Genomic DNA, 23,954 nt, shown 5'->3' with positions numbered 1-23,954 from the left:
TGCGACTACTACCACAACCTATACAGGTAATATCTTTTATGTAAGTGTATTTACATTTGATAATTACGTTTGGGAGTCCCTGTACCGAGAGACGTTGTCTCTCTGTACTGTCTTTTTAATGGGGAGCGCTCAGGGTAACTTTTCGAACTGGTGCCACAGTCATGTTTCCACCATCGCACATCCCGCCAAAGGAGTAGTGCCCATCCCCGCATTGTAGATGCCTGACATTGTAAGACCACGCGGGTACCACGTTCGTCCCTTCCTCGAACCTGGAAGATGTTCAATGGTCTTTCTCCTGAAGTATTTCCTATGCATTATAACATGGGATTCTTCAAAAAGTGTATCAACAGGACCCTCAAAAGACTGGCAATTCAGACGGCTAACACATCTGATGTTGCAGATGTCCGTGTGGCTCAAATGACTCATCTGCTTGCTTGCCTCTTACTTCTCTTACCTCTCCACATGGCGTTACTGGGTTCTAGCCCACTGGGCGTCCAACATCACCAATTCTCGAATTGTGCCACTAAGTTTCCTAAGAATGCATGATAATGCCAATATGTTGAATCAATCTTTGATAAGCTTTATTTCATAAGTAAACAATTACACTTGTCGTCAACACATTGATATAACTCTTCTACTCATTAGTAAGTCAAATTTCCCTGAGAAGAATGAGCAAGAAACTCTAGGGGTTGCTCTTTGTAAGTAAACATTTGTATACATTTATACTGCCTTGAAAAGCCGAAAACTGTTATCGCAATCGGAGTACTTTTAGAGAAAATCTACTTTTTGTAAATGATATTAAAACTTATTTATAAATATAATTATAAATATAAAATATGTATTTTTGACTAATAGATTTATTGACATACCTAAATTATCCATAAATTGTACCATTATGCCTATTTTGTGAGATACCACAACTTTGATTTAAAGAAAGGTTTCAAAAATTGAGATATAAAAATACTTCTTAGAGGTTTTTTAAATGTTTTAAGTTAGCGCTATTTCTATTATACCAATAGATGCAAAATTATTCTATTTATTGAATTGTATAAAAACAACTAAAAGGGTGTATCTCAGAGATAGTGCCTTTCGACTTAGCAGGGCAGTATAATATTTATTTCAACATAGATTGAGACAACCTGCAAGACCCAATCAGATCACTACCATAGATTTTTGATATCTAAATACAAAGAAGCTGTATAATACCCTTTAGTATAAAGATTGTTTCACTATAGTTTTAAACCTCAGGAATCTTTATTGTATTCTATTTATTTATTTTTATTTCATTTATTTGGGAAACCTGCTAATTTCTTGAAAACACTGGTCATTGTAATTCCTCCGAGATTATATTGGATTTATGATAATATTTGTCATACTGCTGAAATCTAGTCTCAATAGTGTCAGTGAAATGGCAGTGATGGCATTCACTAATTCAGTCAATAATGGTCAAAGTTGCCTTACTCAAACTACCATGGAAATTACTATGAATATACAGTGCCAAACACTGTAGAGGAGCTCTATCATTGGACAAGAATGGCATAAGAATGCTCACTACAGCCTTAACAGGGCATTGTGGCTTAAACAAGCACATGTCAAATATTGTCCAGAGAGACAATAGAGAATGTAGAATCTGCCACAAGGCGGATGAACCTCCTGTTCATTTACTAACTCAACACCCAGAGGACATTAAATCTGTCAGAGCCAGGAAAGTCCTTCAGTTCTTCAATGCTGTCGGCCTTGGCTCTGCACTGTAATTAGTGGTGATCACAATAGATCAGTCAATGGTCACAGTGACGAGGGGATGCATAGGCCCTGAATGAAGGACTTCAGTCAGGACTTGAGTATTGCAGTGAGCACTGAAAATCATACTCAAGTCCTTGCCGTTAGGGTCGTATTTCCAGTGCTTGAAATCATAGTCAAGTCTGCTCAAATCCTGACTTGAGCATTGAGTAGAGTTTTGGAATACGACCATATGAATATTTTAATTTTTATCTCGTTTAAATATATTTTTTTTAATGTCAAGTAATTATTAGTATACTACACCATCGGCTAGCCATTGTAGAGCAGAATTCTCCTTTTACATAATTATGCCATCTTCTAATGAAGGTTGGAGATCATAATTGCAATCTCAACTTTGGACAATGCAGCTCTGAATAATGATCGGGTGTTCCCATTGAACCACTGGCGCAAATTTCTGAGCCAGGATAATCTCCTTCCTACACCTCTCTTTCCTTGTATTTTACCTTGGATTATTAAATTACGCAATAACCTGAAAGAGCGTTTCAGTTTTCTCAGGTCACAGGATAAGCCCTGTCGTTCTCCCGTTAGGTCCCACTTATCTTTTCCTTCTTTCAATTCCGGTTTTTATTCTCACTCGTTCACTGTTCATGCGGTCAGGCTTTGGAATGCACTTCCCATTACCGTTCATGATAGTAAATCCTTAGCAATTTTCAAAATTAGAGTTAAGGAGCACTATTCATCGACAGTTCCATCCATTTTATAGGTCGTGCATGGCAATCCAGCATGAAAATTATGATGATAGTTCGGCCACAGGCAGTTACATAGCCTCATAATTCGCACCCCTCGTAGAAGAATGTTATAAGTGGAGTTACGTCAAAAACGTTTATTGCTCCATTAGATACACAAAAATATAACCCATATCCTCTCCAATTCTTGTAACTCTATCGAGTAATATTGTAGATAGAGTTACAAGAATTGGCTTATTCCACTTCATTCTTAAATTTTTTTACCACTGACAACTACTGGGTTATTTTAAATTCCGTTTGCTGCCAGTGGCAACAACAAATCTTTTTATCCCATTTGACACCACCTGGTAACATTCCCATTTATCACCAGTGGGAACAAAGGCAGCGGTGACAACTGGGAATAAGCCCAAGAATTGGAGAGGATATGGGTTATATTTTTCAGTATCTAATGAAGCAATAAATATTTTTGATCTAACTCCACTTGTAACATTCTTGAGGGTTGCGAATTTATTAAGTATATCTGTGTGCAACATTTTTATATAATGAAATATCTCCACATCATCAGTTTGTCCTTCAACGTAAGCCTCCTTCAGTGACTTAAGGATTTCCCTGTCCAGTGCCTGTTGTCAAAAATTCTTAACTTTTAGCATAATACCGAACATACAAAATCCTGCTATAGACACACAACTAGAATTATTTAAATTTAGCAGACTTTGAGCCGTGATATCAGTTTTTGCAAAGTCAAATGTTTGATTTCAGAGCTCATCATGTCTGGCCTCCCAATAAGATTCGTCAATGTTGTCCCCAACGTCAAGATTAAGGTAAGTGATGTATAATTAATTTGTTTGTGCAAACACAATTGTATTTTATTTATTTTTTATTTTATTTATTTAGAACAACCAACAAATCATACACTTAATACATACAATTTTGATTATATAATTGCAACAGTCAAAGTCTTTAGCAGATCTCCTTAACCCTACACTATATTTCTTTGGACCAATAAGCAGCCATCTCTATGCCTCTATCTGTTACCTTTAGCAGTCTGAGATGAGTGGCGTCTCTTTTAACACGGTTCTGGCAGAATACCAGCGTCGTGGGAAACTGCGGCATTTAAGCTTGAACCAGCGCTCTGTGTTAACAAGGCGCTGGCAGTTATGCCATGACTGCCAAAACTATTTATTCTAATTACTTATATCGCACTGCTAATACAATAGTGTATTAACTCAAAATGTGAATTTATTCAGAATAGCTGAAAAACTAATTACTCAGTTCCCGTGAAACATTATTATGATTTATGTATAGGTTAAAATTTATTAGATATCTGAACAATTTCGTACTTGCCAAATAGAAGTATATTTAAAAATAAGTGAAAAGTAATATTATATTTTTGAGAAAGGACTGTTTTGTCCTGAACTAGCTCACAAAACGTTTGTCTATTTCTGGGTTAAGTAGATATATTTAAGTGGTTTCTTACAATATTCTAATGACAATTTTAATGACATGTAGAGAAGGAAATTTTACGTTCAGAAATGACATAATCTTGAATTTCACATTTTTGAGTTAAAACACTATTGTAATAGTAGTGTGATATGTGTACGTTCCTTTTGTTCTGTTTTAAAATTTTTTTATTTTTAAATAATAATAAGCTGTCATAGAGGTAAACAAAGTTTTTATCTATCTGTGTATCTACTTTTATTGCTTCTGCCTACAGCAAGAACTCCCATCTGATGATGAAGACGATGTCGCCTGCAAGATATGCAGCAAAGCATTTGCGAGCGAGGTTGCTCTACGCAACCACGCTCGCATGGAACATATAGATGCCTTCGCTACGGGAGATCCAGACACGTGGACACAGGATAAGGTATGTTTTAGAAAATTACAAAAGGCCAACAGTATACTTTGATTATGTTGAAGTCAGTCAAAGAATCATTATTTCATAGGTAAAATAAATGTATACTTGAGAACGTCACTTTCAGCTACTGCTCGTTCACTTGACTTCCCTGAGAAGAACGAGCAAGAAGCTCTAGGGAATGAATGCTCTTTTCAAATAAACTTTAAATGAAATTTGTGTGGAATCTAGAGCCGTGTCGACTGTCCGTACATCTCTAACACGTAGTCTTCAATTTTGTAATATGACTTTTCAATTTTTAATGTAGTTTTTTTAATTTAGGAAATGATACTCTTAATATATGCTCCAGAATCTTATTGTAAAAACGTATACACTTCCCCATAAAAGAGTCATTTTCCTTGGTTAAACGAAATCGTGGTACCCTGAGTTTGGACTTGGCTCTAAATAAAATTAACATAAAATAAAAATGGTAAAACGTCGTGGAATTGAAAAAAAAAATGCATTTGATAAACCGACATCAACGTCTGCTTGTGGTAGCTGTAAAGGCACCGGATGAGTGAGAAAGTTCATAAATCTTTCACAAGATGTCGCTTGCGGCGTTGAAAGACGGAAAACGTACAAAGATCTTTAACATACAAAGAAATTTCGTCGACTTGCTTGTTGAATAAAAGGCTAAGAAATTTTAAAATAATGTGTTTTATTATATATAAATAAAATGTTCGTTACACTTGTACAAATTTTGGAAGAGAGAGAAATGGCCACCGGTGTTGACCACAACAAAAATTACCAGTGTTGCTACAATAAGACTAAAAATATTTACTATTTTATTCATATTAATATTATTATACAAGTAAACTAAAATTGAACTAAGCTTTTATGTTCTGTACTGAACATTGCTAATTCGACTTGTAGCCATAGATGGGTTAAAACCCAATCGACCGCCGAATCAAATTCTGGGTGGAGACTCTTGCCTAGTAGTGCAACGTAATAATAATAACACTGAGTACTTGCACAGACACAACCTGCGTCCTGATTTTAATTCAAATCAGAATAGATCCGATCGGATAGTCTCGAAATGAGATGGGTTTCTGAGCGAGAAGGAGAACCAGATTCCTTCTATATCTTTCTAATTTGTGAGTTAAATCAACTATTGTTCCGATTACAAAGAGTTTGGGTGTAATTTGTGGTTGTCTATGTGTGTGTGTGTCCATGGCACCCGCGACTCAGGGTTTCCCTAGTGCAGGGCTATGTTGAGTGTGTGTGTACGTTACAACTCTTTGTATTATTCGAAATTTAGGGAAATTAGTAACCAACAGACGAACTTTTGATTGTGAATTAAGTATGGAACAGCTGATATTTTTTCGCTATTTGAGGGGGTAGATCCCCAGTACTTTTCTATCAAGTGAGTCATGTCTGTCCCGACACGTCTGTCACATGCGCAAGTTTGCAAAGAAAACTTCCAACTTCCCAAGAAATTACACAAGAATAAAATTTATCAGGAATGTCAATAATAATATAAAAAAAAATTCGTATAGAAATCGGTAAACATCTTGAACAAAAAGAGGTGTAGGGGAAAAGTCGGCGCCCGTACACTTTCGTATTTTATATGAAAGTGTACGTGTATTAACATCTTTTTTATTTTTAACTGACTTCAAAAAGGAGGAGGTTTTCAATTCGACTGTATTTTTTTATATATGTTACACAATTACTCTTTTTTTACACAATTACAATTATTTGTAAATCGATTTTGATTTTTTTTTTGTTGGAAAGAGGGTATCTCAGTATTGGTCCCATTTAAATTTAAAGAAAATATTTCACCTTTAAGGGTAGCAAACTGGGGGATGAATCCGGTTTCGTGCACTTCCGTTAACTGATTTCAGTAAAACTTGGCAGATAGATATAATTCCAATAGAAAAGCTGATGAGCGAACTCCTGAGGTCGTTTTTTTTAATAAAAAGGTTATTTTTGGTCCTTCTGGGAGTTGTTAAACTCACACGTCTGTCACTCGGCTAGGGTCCATTGAAAACCAGTGTCACAGCCTTGTCTTGGTTGCGACTTTAGCGGAATGGGATCCTTTGTACACGCTACAGTCGCACACATATAGTATTATGTAAATTGTTGTTGAAATGTTTTTTGTGTTATTTCTGTTTTATTTGCCTCCTATTTACCACTAGTTACCACTGCCACGCAGAGGGCCTGGGTTCGATTCCCAGCTTGGGAGAAGTATGTGTATGGCCTACATTTATTTCTCTCGCGAGTTTGTGTGTCATTTTTATAATGTGGCGTTGCAATAAATGGTTTCGATTCTATTCTAAAAATGTATACCTTAATGCTCGCGATTGTATCTGGAAGTGCGGGAAGCAAGGGTCGACTGATCTACCAATCGCGCGCTCGATACGAGGCCCCCCGCCGTCGGTACCCGCACCCCACCGCCAAAGAGATCCAAAATGCATTTCTATGCATTCAAGGTCGTTCAAGATGTTTGCCGATTTCTATACAGGGAAAAATTGCCACCATGCGTATTTCTGCCGCCAATCAGTAGTGTGAGCATGGGTGCCGGTAAAATTTTATAAAACTACCGGCACATGGGACTTGTCAACTATGTCTCAGGGTGACGGCCGCAGTGGTAATGAACGCCTCTCAGACAGGTCTTTGCGGTTTAAAGATTTTATTTTTTTAAATAATATGAAGTAACGAGACGAGAGTTGCAGCACCACTCAGAGCTTTAAATCGCGAAGATCGCAGTCAAAGGTGGCACTCCACTACGCTTGACACCCTGAGACATAAGTTGACAAGGCCCATGTGCTTGTAATTTCACCAACACCCTTACCCTTCCAAAGTAACGCTCGCAGTACTGCTTGGCGGCAGAAATAGTTAAGGTGGCAGTACTTCCCTAGACGAATTCTTACGTAAAGTGGCACTGCAACTGTTATTGATAAGCGTGTCGCTTACCACAGGCGCGCGATTTGATATCATAATAATTATAACTTTTTAACAAAAAAACAGACCTCACAAGTTTCTGGAATTACGTCTACTCACCACGGTTTTTATTGACTTCGGTTAACGAAAAGTGTCTGAAATCCAATAAACCAGGTTCACGTCCTAAGTTGTAGTTTAGAGCTGTAGAGGTCCTTCTGAAAGAATTCGTCCAGGGAAGTACTGCCACCTTACCTATTTCTGCCGCCAAGCAGTAATGCGAGCGTTGCTTTGGAAGGGTAAGGGTGCTGGTGAAATTGCAGGCACATGGGACTTGTCAACTTATGTCTCAGGGTGACGCACGCCGTGGCAATGCCTCTCAGATCTTTGCGATTTAAAGCTTTGAGGACACTGCAATTGTTATGGACAGGCGTGTAGCTTAACATCAGGCGCACGACTTGTTTGTCACTTAATATCATAAAAAAAATATTTTCTTCAAATTAGAATGGAACCACTATTGCAGTAGCCTCTTTACAATAAAAAAAGGAACATCGAAATCGGTTCACATAAAACGGAGTCATCGCGTAACACAAAATACAGACAAATTTAGAACTTCTGCCTTTTTTGAAGTCGGTTAAGAAAAACGACTAACTCTGCCCAATTGACAGCGGAAATATTTTGAAATAACTTTAATTTAGGAAATAAAAGTATTTTTTTTTCGGATCTACATCACGTATTTCAAACAAACCAACGTTTCGGGCCCTTTGTTTTGGGGGTCTACGACGCAGATTGACATTTGTATAGCCCTAGCCCGTCTTCGGTGGAAATGGTCTGATTCAGAGGCGGCTCGTCCAAAGGAGCGCAGACGCAGTGAACTCCCACTCTTATCCCACCTACCAAAATAAAATTATTGATTTATTATTATTGTATTTGTCATTTCCTTTTTTTATTAATGAACGACAAACTCCAATTAGATTTTTATTTCTCTTTTATAGTATTGGTTTACTGACCCTTGAGTGGAGCGCTCGGCGATGCCCTCCTATGAACCGAAGTTGTTTACAAAGTTTAGTACCTACCAAATTCAATAAGTGCGAAAGAGAAATTTCTTTACGGCATGTGAAACAAAAGATTAGTATGAGAAAATTAGCAAGATACACGACGTTGCCGTGCCGTGCACGCCTGATGCCACGACTAGCTGATTCTGCACTCCGCCTCCGTACGCTGTTGCCAGTTTTATTTGTCAAATAAACAAATCGTTTTTTCTCCGCGCGCATTTTGTTGTGTTGTAAATAATGATATTTCGTAAAAATCAATATTATTAAATCATGAAGCGTAGTGTTGTTCAGTGGCATTGTTTAAAATGGAACAATGTAATGTGAGCATTATTTTTAATTTAAAATACGTATAGGTAAACGAACTCCCACTGGAATCTTCCACGAGCCGCCTCTGATTTGGATTAACGAGGATGGACGTGGCGGGAATTGAAATATTTGTTGATGTAATATTGAACCGTATTGCTGCCTACATAGAGTATTATACTCTGCAATGGAAACATGATTTCTCGTGCAATGGCTGCTAATATCAATCGCGAGATTGTTGGGTGCGTACTATTTGAGATTTAAAAAAAAGATTGTTTCATAGAATTATTTTTCCGTTAACATATCGAATCGATGAAAAACTAATTATTTCCCGCAAAAAATCATTAAAATTTATGTATATGTTAAAGTTTATTATAGACACTTAAACAATTTCCCAAATATATTTAAAAATAAAATGGAAAAAATTCATATTTTTGATTAAGGATTATTTTGGCCAGAACCAGCTCACATAAAGAGTGTCTCATTTTGAGTTAAGTAGTTCTTAGAATATTGTAATGACTGACTTTTTGACGTGTAGAGAGAATCAAATTTTACGTTTAGTAGTGATATAATATTAAATTTCACATATTTTGAGTTACAACACTATTGTAATAGCAGTGCGATATAGTGTAATAATTATTTACGAGACATGTTACCTCATCCTCGCATTTATCGCTAGATGAACTGAACAGCTACGAATCTTCACTATCCACAATCATAGCGAAGACAGCTCGCGTGAGCTATTAATGGCAGTTTTTGGTGGAAATAGACACGCGAGGTTTTAATTTATCGTCTCGCCTCGCCTCACTGGTGAAAAAGCACCTTATAGGGCCAGAAACGTTGGTTTGTTTGAAAAAGAAAAACAAATATACGTGAATCGTGTAACTATAATTATTACGGTTTGCGTAATAATTATTGTTCGCAGCAACCAAATCAGGGCGCGTACACAAACAAACACACCGTGAAGCTTGAGCCGTCCGACAGGCTGATGAAGATAAAGACCGAGGAGCTGATCTCTTCGATGCAGCCTGCTGACCTCATGACCCTCGCTAACGAGGATGTCAGCTACATCATTATTAAGGTATTTAATGATATTAGATAAGCCTTTTACGCATGTTTCAGACTGTTTCTGAAGTTTAAATAGATCTAGAAAAAAAATCAACTGTCCATACGAAATCTAAATCAAAAACAACGCTTCGTTTTTAAGCGAACGATAATTTATTTACACTTAATTTTGGCACAATACCGATAAAATCAAATTTTAATATTGGTTCTGTAGTACAATAGTCATTTAAACAAAATAGCAATATGTATATCTATTTGTGAAAGGGCTCGTCCAGGGAAGTACTGCCGCCAAGCAGCATTACTCTGTTCCAATTTTGAAGGATAAAGGTGTTGGTGAAGTTACAGGCACATGGGACTTGTCAACTTATGTCTCATGGTGACAGGCGCTGTGGCAGTGCCCCTCAGATCTTTGCGATTTCAAGCTTTGAGTGGCACTGTCAATGATAGGCGTGTCGCCATCGAGTTTATAACTAGAAATAGAGACGAAATGACATTTAATTTGTTTGAAAGCTATTCTGCCAAATCATTACGGTGTTAACTGAGCTCCGATTGGCCACGGGTGTCGTCAATATGCGTGTCGCTTCTCACCAGATGCACGACTTGTTCGTCCCGTCCCTTGTATTACAAAAATATATGTATCGAATTTATCATCGTCGCCAAATAAAGTCTGTACGTTTGATAAAAATCCTTATGGTGTTGGATTTAAGGTACGATTTTGACTGAAACTGCAAGGTTAATGACAAACAATTGAATTTTTGTAGTTAAGTAGTTTTTAATTTACGTTTTATTCTTGGAAACCAGGCGGACAGCATACCGAAGGAAAGAAAAAGAAAAGCTGAAAAGATAGAGACAGATAGAGCAGAAAAGGTGGCACCAAAACGCGATAGAGAAGTAAAGGAACCGCAGCCAATCACGTGAGTGAACACAAAATCGATATCTTACTCTCTCAAACTCGTATCTTATAAATAGTGATAACTTATCAAGGGTGTTAATTTAGATTCATTACTTTAAGAATAGGCCAGTGTTTAAATATGACAGGTATGTGATGTTAAATCTTCCTGCATCATTTGTATATACAACCCATTTTTCGCATTTCAATATTTTTGTGCTTTAACACACGAGTTTGAGTCAATTCAGTACATCATAAGACAAAATCCATTGACTTACAAATAAATGGACGACGGGTCTAATACAAAAACCACGAAAAAAATGTCCCAAGTCAACCTATTTAAACGTAGTGACATGTCAAGGAATATGAAAAAGCTAAAACGTTGAATTTAAATTGTAATGTCATCGCAGTACTGTCTAATTTTGCTTGCTTCGCTGTCAGTCGAACAAACGAAGACTAGAGCGTGAATGACGCTCTGTATACGATTTTAACGCCCTATAAGTTCGGACACTTTTTAGTGCGGACCCGACGTCCATATAATTGTAAGTCAATGATAAAATCATCTTTTTTATATAAAAAAAGGCCGACCTCAAAAGTTCGTGGAGTTACATGTATTTGCCAAGTTTTATAAAAATTGGTTACCGGAAAGTGCGCGAAACCGGATTCATCTCCTAGTTTGCCAGCCTTATGCGCAGGCCACACCGCGAACGAAGCTGATCTAACTTGGCTTAGCTCATGTAGCCGGAGCGTCTTTTGATACTTCGGTTCACACCGCGAATTAAGCTAACCGAGCTAACTAAACTGCCACAATGATCTCGGTAGCTATGTAAAAGATGTCGCCCTTCTTCCGCCTGTCACTTCCGCCTCTGTCCATACTCATTACTACGTATTTTTTTAGGTTGGCTTAGCGTGCAACTACGTGAGCTAAACTAAGTAAGCTACCTTCGTTCGCGGTGTGGCCTACTCTGACATCGGAACGAAAAAACGCACATTTGCTGTATAAAGTGCGCACAGTTGTACCTTTCTTCGTTACGAGGGCAGTACTGATATTTGCAGTACAGTACAGATATTTTCATTAAAAAATGGGCCCAATACTGAGGTATGCCATCGTTTGGTCTTGGTCGATTTGTTCTTGTTCTATTTCTTCCAATAAATCAAATAATTATAACTTTTTTATAATTGTTAATATAAAGATCCAACACTCAGAAAAAATTCCTTCGATCCGGCCGGATTCGAGCCGACGTCTTCTAGCATACCGTGCCAGACGCTATACCAACTAAGCCACGGAACGAACCGTATTAATAATTATAACAAACTAGTGGAGTAATTTCACAAAAATAATTGAATATCAATTCAATAAAAAATGAAAATACAGTAAACTGCGACATCTCTCGCCAGGTCTGGTAGCTGGAAAGGCTAACTGGGTGATGAAACTTTCATAGATTTCTCATAGATGGCGCTACGACTAAAAAGTCGTGGAAAAACCAAATACAAAAACACGACAACAAGCACATAGAAAAATTCGTGAGGTCCGCTGGTTCGTTCCGTGGCTTAGTTGGTATAGCGTCTGCCACGGTAAGCTAGAAGACGTCGGTTCGAATCCGGTCGGATCGAAGGAATTTTTTCTGAGTGTTCGATCTTTGTATTAATAATTATAACAAACTATTATAAAAAAAAATATTTGAATATCAATTCGATAAAAACGTGATATAACTTTTTTATAAAGTAAAAAAACGACTACAACAGTTCGTGGAATTACATCTATTTGCCAAGTTTTATTGAAATCGGTTACCGGAAAGTGCGCGAAACCTGATTCATCCCATCATAGGTGGAGTATTTTCTTCAAATTGAAATTGGAATAATATTGAGGTACCCTCTTTCCAACAAAAAAGAACCATCAAAATCCTCAAATTCACTAATATAATTAATTAATAAAATACAGACGACTTGAGAACTTTCTCCTTTTTGAAGTCGGTTAATAAATAATAAAAAATAATTAACGAATAAACTTTTCTAGCCGACACGAGGCCGGAAAGCCTTAATAAAAAATGTGCGTACTTTTGAAAATAAAATCATAGATACATGCCGCTGTATGGATTCAAGATATCGCACTGTTAATACAATAGTGTATTAACGCAAAAAGTATATTTTTTCAGAATCGACGAATAACGAATACTCACTTTGAAACTTCACGTGAAAGATCATTAAAATTTATGTATAGGGTAAAGTTTTTTATTGACATGTAGACAATTTCCTACTGGTCCAATTCTTTAAAAATGAAAGGGAATAAATGTTTTCATATTTTTGAGCGAGGACTTAATGTTTTGGCCAGAACTAGCATACATGCAGTTTGTCTCATTTTGAGGTAAGTATATATCTTTTAATTGTTTCCTACAATATTCTATCGACGGTTTTTTAACGTGTAGAGAATCAAATTTCGGATTCAGCAATGATTTAATCCTGAAGTTCATATATTTTGACTTACAACACTATTGCAATGTTAGTGCGATATATGACTGATGTTTCTACGCAACTAACAGCGCTCGATAATTTGTCATAGCAAATGCAATTCACTTTAGTCTATAGACAATTCACAGCAACTACATGTGCCAACTAAAACCCTATCAACAGTGACCGTATTTTGCTTTAGTGTTGGGTTTTGTCAAAGAGTATCAGTACCGTAGTACCGTGGACAGACATGGCAGTCTATACCAGAGGTCGGCAACGTTTTGAGTTGGAAGAGTCAAAAATTAAAATTTACAAAATTTTACAGTTTTAAAAGATCCACTTAAATTTTTCTTGCCAATATTATAGTACTTGCTTATATAAAGGTATTTGGTTTAAAATAAAACACTTGAAAATAAGAAATAATATCTATTTATTCATACATAGTATTTTTGTCACAACAGCTTAGAAAATTAAAATAATTTAATAATATTACTAGAGAATTGGGTAGTGAATCAATGCAGCGTGGTTTTGCAAGAGCCTTTTGAAAGTTTGGATAAATTTGGCTCATAACTAGTTGTTTTAAGTTTCAAACACGACTAGATTTCATTTATTAATTCGCTTCTTACTTACTTTTTATTATATCCATGCAAGAGAACGCTTGCGTGTGGAACTAAAGAATCGCAGGTTGCCGACCCCTGGTCTATACCTATTGGGAATGAGCTGGGCAGGCAGATAATATTGAGTGTTTACCAATTATACTTATCCATAGTTGGGGAATTAACGTGAATATTAAAATTATTAAATTAAACTATTTACGTGTAATTTTAATAAGAATTTTGGCTTTTATTTAATTTTATTTTATTTTACAGTAAATGTAACTAGTTTTCCGGATTTAAAATGCGAATATTTGTTTTTTCAAACAAACCAACGTGTCGGGCCCTTTACATCTGTAAAAAAAAAGGTCACGGTTTGTTTGAAAAAAACAAATATACGCGATTTAAACCCGGGAAAATAGTTTCTTTTATTTTATTTTATTTTTATAACCTTTTGTTGTCTTTTTAATTCTGATTATATTATTTTAGTTCTTAACTGTAGGTATTAATTATTAATTCAATTTCGATTTCATTGTCGCCCCAATTGAACTTTTATTTTTTAAATAATTTTTATTTATTTACTATTTCTTACACAATACGTTTCATTTTGCTTTGACACAGGGGCCATCCGCTTTTTATTATAATTATTATATTATTAAAAGAAAAACAAATTAAGTAAAACAAAAAAAAAATACAATCGAGTTATTGAAATTATTGATGTTATGTTATGTACTCTTCCTAGCGGAAAGGAAAATATGTTTAGACCATGCAGCCTTGTCTTTTTTCATATTAAAAAAAATTATATTATGATAACCATAGTAACTATTTTATTCGTGTTGTCCATACTCTGTTATAGAGTAGTCAGAACATTCTGTTACTTATTAATCTATGATATTGAAGTGTTGTGTCTTCACCGCACATCAGTGAAACACAGCGTGCGTATTGAACGCCGCATCTAGTACCCTAGTACATAGATATCGTTGAGTAAACGTTTTATTTCAATTTTTATTCAATTGATATTCCATTATTTTTTATGTGAAATGACTCCACTAGTTTGTTATAATACAAAGATCGAACACTCAGAAAAAATTCCTTCGATCCGGCCGGATTTGAACCGACGTCTTCTAGCATACCTTGCCAAACGCTATACCAACTAAGCCACGGAACGAACCAACGGACCTCACGAATTCGTCTGTGTTTGTTGTCGTGTCTTTGTATTTGGTTATTTTCCCTACGACTTTTTAGCCGTAGCGCCATCTATGAGAAATCTTAAGTATTTCGTCACCCAGTTAGATACCTTTACAGCTACTAGCCCTGGCCAGAGATGTCGCTATTGATTGTATTTAAATTTTTATTGAATTGATATTTAATTATTTTTTATCTGAAATTACTTTACTAGTGTCATTGACTTACAAATAAATGGACGACGGGTCTAATACAAAAACCACGAAAAAAATGTCCTAAGTCAAGCTATTCGAAATTTAAATTGTTATGTCATCGCAGTATCGCGCTGTCCGTAGAACAAATGAAGACTAAAGCGGAGTGTCGCGCTCTGTATACGATTTTAGCGCCTTACAAGTGCGGACACTTTTTAGCGCGGACCCGACGTCCATATAATTGTAAGTCAATGACTAGTGTCTTATTTTTCCTACAGAGGCCCCTTCGAGTGCCTGCAGCCGTCAACTCTGGTGGCAGACGGCACATGCCACCAGATCTTCTTCTCCTGTTGCGATTACAGCGTGCACTTCAGGGACGAGCACACGAGGAGGCGGAAGGGGTTGCGGTGCCAGGTCTGCGAGAAACCCCTGCTTGGCAATGGAGAAGAACCCACATCGCCATATTCCTGTGAGGTTAGTTTATTTATTTTATTGGATAAGGTACAGCAACAGATTACAGATTAGAATATACATCAACAAAAACTATTCTACATGAAGGAATATAAACCTCCAATCCAATTATAGCTATACCCACCACTTTAGTGAAAACAGTAAAAATGTCCACTATACCTAGAAGAAATTATTTTATCTACACACATATCATAAACCCTCTATGATGTGTTCAAAAACTGCAACTTACGACCAGCGTAAAGGTAAACTATTTTGTTAGAACAAATTTCTTATCTGTGAAAATGTAATTGCTTCATAATAACATCAAATTCGATTTTATTATTACATTCAAATTTCGAAAATCTCTGAAAAACAAAACAATTTGATTCGACCTCTATTCTAATATCAGTCGAGATGAAGTTTTATTCGTAATCATAGATAACCTCCTAATAGATGCCGCCTGTTGAAAATTTGTACTGAACCAAGCTCACCAAAAATCAAACTCGCTAGTTCAAGGTTGGACTAGAAATGCACTGAAATTGCACTTACAGCTAGTGATGGGCAACCTTTACCAGTCTGCATCCAGTTAGTCAGTAAAAACGATAATATTGTAACACAAATTATTAAATTCTTCCATGCTGATCTGGAAGCAAAAGAAAAGCATATAATGTATTTGCTGCTCATGATTCGGCGCAAATCGTAAAAGCTTACTGAGGGCCTGGGTTTTAATAGTGTCCTATATGTAGGCGACATGCTGGCAACCTGTTACTATTTAGTGCACTAAGTTATACTAAAATTTTAATAAAAACCTTTGCTATTCGTGGCTAAAACCCCTACCCCTGTGGGAGACAGGCGTGAAGGTACTATGTATGTAAATTATTGAATGACTTACGACAGCAGGATGATATTTAGATACAGGAAAAAAGTAATTATAAGAAAACAAGGTACTTAAGTATTATAAGTTGTCGTATTTACAAAAGCATAACTAATGAAATTAATTAGGTTAAATTAACTAGGATTAGGTATTACCGTTCTTATCGTAAGCGGCATAGAGTTGGATTTAGTTATGTTTGTAAAGCTTGATGTGCTCTTGACTGTACACTAAAAATTATTATTGTATTTTCTTGAAGGTGTGCGGTATGGGTTTTCAAACAAACAAGGAGCTGTCAGCCCACATGGCCACCGACCACATCAAGTTGAAGCCTTTTGAATGCAGTGTCTGTCACAAGCGGTTCACACAGCAGGCGAGTCAAACTTACGTCTCATATTATTAGATATAATCGGCGTCCTCAGGCATTTGTCGTGAATATTTTTTTTAAAAACAACACTTTTTTTTACTATCCCATAACAAGAATGTGTCGCACATATAATGACCTTGTTAAGGACAATCAACAATTCGATATAATTCTAAGTGTATAAAGTCCGTCTCGGATGTCCTCATGTAGTCCAGTTAAACTATTAAAATAATGGATGGCCCCATTGACTTACAATTATATGGACGTCGGGTTCGCGCTAAAAAGTGTCCGAACTTATAGGGCGTTAAAATCGTATACAGAGCGTCATTCAAGCTTTAGTCTTCGTTTGTTTCTTCTGACAGTGAAGCAAGCAAAATTAGACAGTACTGCGATGACATTACAATTTGAATTCAACGTTTTAGCTTTTTCATATTCCTTTACATTTACGTTTAAATAGGTTGACTTGGGACATTTTTTTCGTGGTTTTTGTATTAGACCCGTCGTCCATTTATTTGTAAGTCAATGCATGGCCCTTATTTCGTCTCTATTTCTGGTTATATACTCGATGCCTCCAATGAACACTACACCTACTGTATTTATTGTTTTTTTTTATTGTCTGTTATTTTTGTAAACGGCCATATTTGTTGCAACTCCACTCATGAGATCCACACTCCATCTACCTGGTCACTAGAACCGGCCCTCATTGGAGCTAAAGAAAGGCAGCAGCGCCTATAGTTTTAATTAGTTTAAACTGTATTTTCACATAGTTGTAAATGTTTGCTTTAAGTTTATTAACAGGCACTTTTTATATGTGATTTGTGACGTGCTCCATTCGTCTTTAACCTTTCACACAGTAAAGTTGTTATCACACAGCTTTGGGCTTTTATTCCATATATTAGGCCCATTATGTTATTGAAACAATATTATTTATGAATATTATGCTTCATGAATTTTGTGAAAAAAAAACCAAAAGAAACTAAATTGGAAAAAAGAACAACAAAAAAAAGTAGTGTTCATTGGATTTATCGTATAGGAATAGGTACTTTATTATCTAAATTGAACATTATCTTCGCAGGGCGGCGTCCAGCAACACATGCGCATGCACACAGGAGACCGCCCATTCTCCTGCACTTTCTGCCCCAAGGCGTTCACACAAAAATCCGGCCTGGATCAACACCTCAGAATACACACCAAAGTGAAGCCTTACAGATGCGTCGTCTGCTCAAAAACCTTCTGCCAGTCTGTTCATTTGAAACAACACATGAGAACACACACTAACGTGTCGCCGTTTCAATGTGGGATATGTCAGAAAAGGTATTTTTAATGCTACATTGTTACCTTTATTCCCAGTGGTTCCATGTACTCAGTTGCACGTGGAACAATATTGGACGTAGTTAAACAAAAAGGAGCCATTGCACATCCAGTCACTTTCGAGATATCGTCACCTTACTTTCATAGTGAAATGCAAAAAGTGGATTGTATATACAAATTTTGCAGGCTGATTTCTCATCGCATTTCCTTCTTATTCACACACTGGTTTTTGCCTATTCTTAAAGTAATGGATCCAAATTAACACCCTTGATAATAAATTTAAAATAAATATAAAGTTTTGGTATCTTTTGAATAATTACTCTTTATAAGATACGAGTTTTAGAAAGTAAGGAATCGATGTAGTAGTTTGATACTTTAAGGATCGTATTCTAGAACTCTAGTCAATGCTCAAGTCAGGATTTGAGTATGGTTTAAAGCACTCGAAATCATACTCAATACGACCCTAATGGCAGGGCCATTAGGGTCATATTTCCAGTGCTTGTGTTTCCAGTGCAATCCTGACTTGAGCATTGAGTAGAGTTCTGGAATACGACCCTGAAAGTGTTTCTCACTCTTGTTTTATTTTCAAAACTTATAATGTCATGTAACTCCAGAGATATTTAATGTTTATATGTTGGATTTTTTTCGCTGATTTAAGAGGTTAGACTTCAGAAACCGTTTGGTATATATAACCCAGTTTTTGATAATTTTGTGGATTGGATCCTTTTCGCTTAACTACATCCAATTGTAACCTTAAAATATCTATATTATATAATAAGCACACACTCAACAAGCCCTGCACTAGGGAAACCCTGTGTCGCATGTGCCATGGACACACACATAGACAACCACAAATGACACCCAAACTCACGAGAGAAATAATTGTAGGCCATACTACTATTTCTCCCGGCCCGGGAATCGAACCTGGGACCTCTGCGTGGCAGTCCGGCATGGTAACCGTTTGGCCACGGAGGCAGTTAAATTAAATTATATATATATCATCTAAAGCGGTTCACAAATTTATCGCGTAACTTATGTTTGTACATTATAGCCGTATCCTAATGGTTTGACCTACTGCCTCTCAAGCAGAAGGGCGTAGGTTCGAATCCGGACTCGCACCTCTGAGTTTCTCGGAATTTATGTGCGAAATTTTATTTGAAATTTATCATAAGCTTTTCGGTGAAGGAACCTGCACGTTGAAGAAGGTTCACAACCCTCGGAAAACGTGTGAAGTCCCCAACCCGCATTGGGCCGGCGTGGCAGACTATGGCCTAAACCCTCGTCTGAAACCCGTGTCCAGCAGTGGAACATATAAATGGGTTGATGATGATGATGATGCATGTTTGTATATACAAAAAACATACAATCGAATTTATAAACTCCCTTTTTTTTAAAGTCGGTTAAAAATAGTTATTAGTTAAGTTGTTGTTTGACGCGAGTGTTTGTATTGAAACTGAGAATAGTATAGAATCCTGAGTGTAGCGAGGGTTTCAAGACACGAGACGCAAAACAACTTTGCTGCCGAGCGAAACACACAACTTTTCACCTCACTATAGCAAGCAAATTGGTAGATGAAAGAAATACAGTTGAACTATAACAAATCAGTTTTAATCATTGACTTACAAATAAATGGACGACGGGTCTAATACAAAAACCACGAAAAAAATTTCCCAAGTCAACCTATTTAAACGTAGTGACATGTAAAGGAATATGAAAAAGCTTAAACGTTGAATTTAAATTGTAATGTCATCGCAGTACTGTCTAATTTTGCTTGTTTCGCTGTCAGTCGAACAAACGTAGACTAAAGCGTGAATGACGCTCTGTATACGATTTTAACGCCCTATAAGTTCGGACACTTTTTAGCGCAGACCCGACGTCCATATAATTGTAAGTCAATGGTTTTAATAAACAAAATGAGTATTCGTTGTCAATTTGATGTGAACAATAATAAGAATAAAATATACCAACGGATTTATATTACATAAATAATGTACGACAAATCGAGTAGTTGAACGTGTTATGTTTTTTATCGAAAGACTTATTAGGTGCACCGCAGTCCATTGTCAAAATCGTATATCAAAAACCTTCTGCGCGCAGCTTTGTAATGAGAAATAAAGTCTTTCCGAGCTAGTGAGGTGAAAAAGATATTTTTATTTGAAGCACACAATACAGGTGACCCGTGCCCAGTATTGGACTTGTATGACAGGATACTGATTTGTGTTAATTGTTCTTTTTTAGATTCAAACAAAGCTCGCACTTGAACTACCATCTCAAAAACCACAACCCTCAAAACATGTCCGAAGAACAAAAGATTGAATACAACAAGTTAATCAACATCATGAATGAAGATAAAGCTAACTCTATTGATGACGATCAGAGGATTGAAGTGGAAGTGGAGGAGACCATTGAGGAGACCGAGGTCATGATAGAACAAGTAAGTTTGATACACCAGACAGTTATTCCCACAAAACAATAAATGCAGTAGAAATCTCGACAAGCGCAGAAAAGTAGCCTGCTTGTCGGTTTTCTATCGGATACATTTCGGGGTTTTCTATCGGATACGCCCTCACCGCTCCTCCTTCGGTCGACTAGAAGGTCCGGAGCGCTCCATTCTTATGTCGTTGATATTGCACCTATTCGCACTAAGCGCTTTGCTTCCTCCTTTCTGATGCGTACGGCAAAGCAATGGAATGCTGTACATCTCTACATAAACTATAGAATATAACTATAAACTCTACATCATACATAATACACGCTCGGCATCTGTATTTCCCGAAAAGTACAATTTGGGGCTATTCAAGGCTAGAGTGAATAGGCATTTTTTAATCAAACTCGTCCCATCGTCGGTCACATCGTCGCTTAACATCAGGTGAGATTGTGGCCAAGCGTGTGTCTATTATATATTAAAAAAAAAAGTGGTTGGTTAGCATACGACGCATGCCTACAGTAGGTCTCTCTAGGCCTACTGAGTTCAGTCCGCCATTTTCGCTTTGTATGGTATGGTTGTGTCATTCTTTCGTGCAAATTCTCTAAAATCGCAGAAGTTTTGGAATGCAAAAATGAAAGCCGCTGAAAGTGTTATTTTAATAAATTTTCGAATCAAATTGATTCAGATGTTAAACGTTCGTCGTAGTTCAGCTACAGGCTGCAAGATGGCAGCACGTTGAATAAAATTTCAATATAAAATCAAAACGATGTAACTTGTTAATAATAATAACACACACACTCAACATAGCCCCGCACTAGGGAAACCCTGTGTCGCGGGTACCATGGACACACATATAGACAACCACAAATTACACCCAAACTCACGAGAGAAACAAATGTAGGTCACACAAATATTTCCCGGCCCGGGAATCGAACCTGGGACCTCTGCGTGGCAGTCCGGCATGGTAACCGTTCGGCCACAGAGGCAGTAAAACTAACTAGTAAACTTGCAATAAAGGTATTGTTTAGAGATGCAACGAATATTCGGCAACTATTCGGTATTCGGCCTATTCGGCCAGTTTTTTCAGTATTCGGTATTCGGCCAAATCACTATTCGTTGCATCTCTATATTGTTAGACTGTGTATATGTCGCTGCGGTCAGCCTCTTGTCTTCTTTTTTTTGCAGCCCTGAAAAGAGCTTTAATAAGGTCATCATCGATCAAAAAACGAATAATTATAAATTTTAATTTTTTTTATTAACCTACATTTTTTTTAATTCTCATCCGCCAAAGCCGTACAACGTTCTTCCTTGTCTCCTTAATGTATAGACTACATCCAGGGCCGTAACGGTTTTTCTTTTAGCATGTTTCGTGTACGTTACAGCATCACATATGACATTCATAACACTAACAATTTAACAGAACTATAGTACTACCACCGTCAGCAACAACTTTTCTTCGTAGACTTTTTACAAAACAAAAAAATACCAAAAATAAACTTAAGTTTTTGTTGTACTATCCGATACTTTTTGGATCTGTATTTGGTAGTAAATAAGCTCAAACGTGGAAGCGTCGCGTCCGTGACGACTTCCACCCTCGTCCTGCACAGAGTTATTAACGTTTAGAGCGATGTATTTATAGTCCTTTTCAATCCATTTTATACAAAAAGTAAACAAATCTGTATGGTTAAAATTCTAAAGCAATCACTCAATAAATCAAATAAGTAACATTTTCACGTATATTTCGAAGATTTCGACTTGCTATCTCATCACTTTTTCCAATAATATTCATTTGAATAGCATTATAAAATCGTATTTAAAAAAGGGTAGTCCAAATGTGGGGTTATTTTTCATCTATACTTCTACTACTTGTCAATGGTTGCATAGTGCTGTACGAAAAAAAAAAACATTCTGTTCGTTCAATTAAGGTTTTGTAATCGATTAGTAAATTGAAAATTTCAAACGAGTATCTAAGTGTAAGGATTCGAACGAGTATCTAAGTGTAAGGATTTGAAGAAGGGTTTAAAATTGAGATTTCGGAAATTTTAAATATATGCTTTTACAGCTTATGTATTTTCTCTATTTTTATTTAAGGAAAACCGCTAGCATGAATCAATTAAACAAATCGATTCATTCAATTAATTAATCGATTTATAGTTGGCATTACAATTGGCAATCACTAAACCGTCTATGGTCGGGTCAGTGACTTGTTTATTTACTTTTTGTTTAAAATGGATTGAAACGAGGTTTAAATGAAATATTTGTATGAAAGTAAAATGTGTTGAATTATTAAAACTCATGGAACAAAACGATACCTCGAATGAATACTGCACCAACATTGTTATTTGTTTCATTTTTAAATTTTTAATTATTTGTTTTTAGGAAGAAATAGAACAGGAACAAATCGACCAAGAACAAATGATGGCGGAGCAAAGTATACAAGTAGAAGAAGGCGAAGAAACATACATACTAAGTGACAATGGGAATGAAGTTTGGAGTGTGCACATCGCGGAACAATAGTACATTGTTGTACATAGGCCTTCGTAATGATCAGTTATAGTCCACCACTGACCATAGGTTTCTATACGACTGGAGCATGAGGAATGACGAAATAAAGAAATGCATATAGTGATTATAACGAACTTTGGACTTTAGTGCACTCTTGAACATAGACTTTCTCAGTTATCAGTAGTGCTACAGCCGCCTGCTGCACATAGAGCTTTAGTGACATAAGCGAAGCAAGGGGAATAAAAAACACATAAGAAACATTTATAACAAACTTTGAGTGTAGTACACTGTTGTACATAGACATTCTCCTTGATCAGCAGTGCTACAGTCGACTGCTGTACATGGAGCTTTTGTGTCTTAAGTGAAACTTGGTAATACACAAACTTCAGATTATGTCTGTAACTGAACGGTCGTACACTATTGTACGCAGACCTCAGTTTCTAGCTGTCGACTACTGTACATAGCTTTTATATAAGTAGGTTAAGAGGAATAAATTAATGAACTTCGGTTTGAGCTCCTGGCTGAGCAGCAGTGCACTGATGTGCATAGGTTCAGCATTACTATTTGCGTATCCGATTACGAAAGCTTTAAGGGTCTCAACCTGCCTTGGAGAACCCATGCGCAACAGCGTATCGTACTTAGGACGTAAGTAATGTAAGAATTATTTCCTTGAAATATTTTTTTCCAATTTCTTGTAATGACAATAGCCACAAATAACTCGAATTTGTTTGCGTTCCACTGCTGCTCACGGGTTTTTAAATAGTTTTTTTTAAGTTCTTATTGATTGGCTGCATTTACACCTTAAAATATTGCGAAAAAAAGCAGTAGTAACTTGGTACATACGTTCAACTGTTGCTCACAGATCTTTTCCAGATTATTACGTCTACAAGACGTCTACAAATAGATGTAGACATCTAGACGTTAGTGAATGCGATTCCACGTCGACATATAGTTTTTTTTTGTATTGATTTTATAATTTATTTACTTAAAACACAATACTTTCTTAGATTTCTCACAGATGACGCTACGCCAAAAAGTTGTT

General features: G+C 36.5%; 1 protein-coding gene across 2 annotated transcripts; it reads left to right on the top strand.

Moving 5' to 3' along the window:
• On the top strand, positions 1 to 23,954 carry LOC113234504 (zinc finger protein 37-like). Of its 2 annotated transcripts, XM_026469841.1 has the most exons (10): positions 1 to 26; positions 3,246 to 3,307; positions 4,201 to 4,350; positions 9,538 to 9,693; positions 10,479 to 10,591; positions 15,262 to 15,457; positions 16,564 to 16,677; positions 17,744 to 17,982; positions 20,218 to 20,413; positions 22,787 to 23,954. In XM_026469841.1, the coding sequence occupies exons 2-10, from the start codon at positions 3,254 to 3,256 to the stop codon at positions 22,922 to 22,924; spliced, it is 1,356 nt and encodes a 451-aa protein (XP_026325626.1). In that variant the 5' UTR covers positions 1 to 26; positions 3,246 to 3,253; the 3' UTR covers positions 22,925 to 23,954. The 2 variants fall into 2 exon arrangements, with proteins under 2 accessions (XP_026325626.1, XP_026325628.1); XM_026469843.1 differs by lacking the exon at positions 9,538 to 9,693 and having other exon boundaries at positions 2 to 26.

The sequence above is a fragment of the Hyposmocoma kahamanoa genome, unplaced genomic scaffold (genome assembly GCF_003589595.1).
Source record: "Hyposmocoma kahamanoa isolate Upper Pololo Valley unplaced genomic scaffold, ASM358959v1 84, whole genome shotgun sequence".
NCBI lineage: Eukaryota > Metazoa > Arthropoda > Insecta > Lepidoptera > Cosmopterigidae > Hyposmocoma > Hyposmocoma kahamanoa.
The sequence above is the reverse complement of the archived record's forward strand: the minus strand, read 5'-3'. Positions and strand labels throughout refer to the sequence as shown.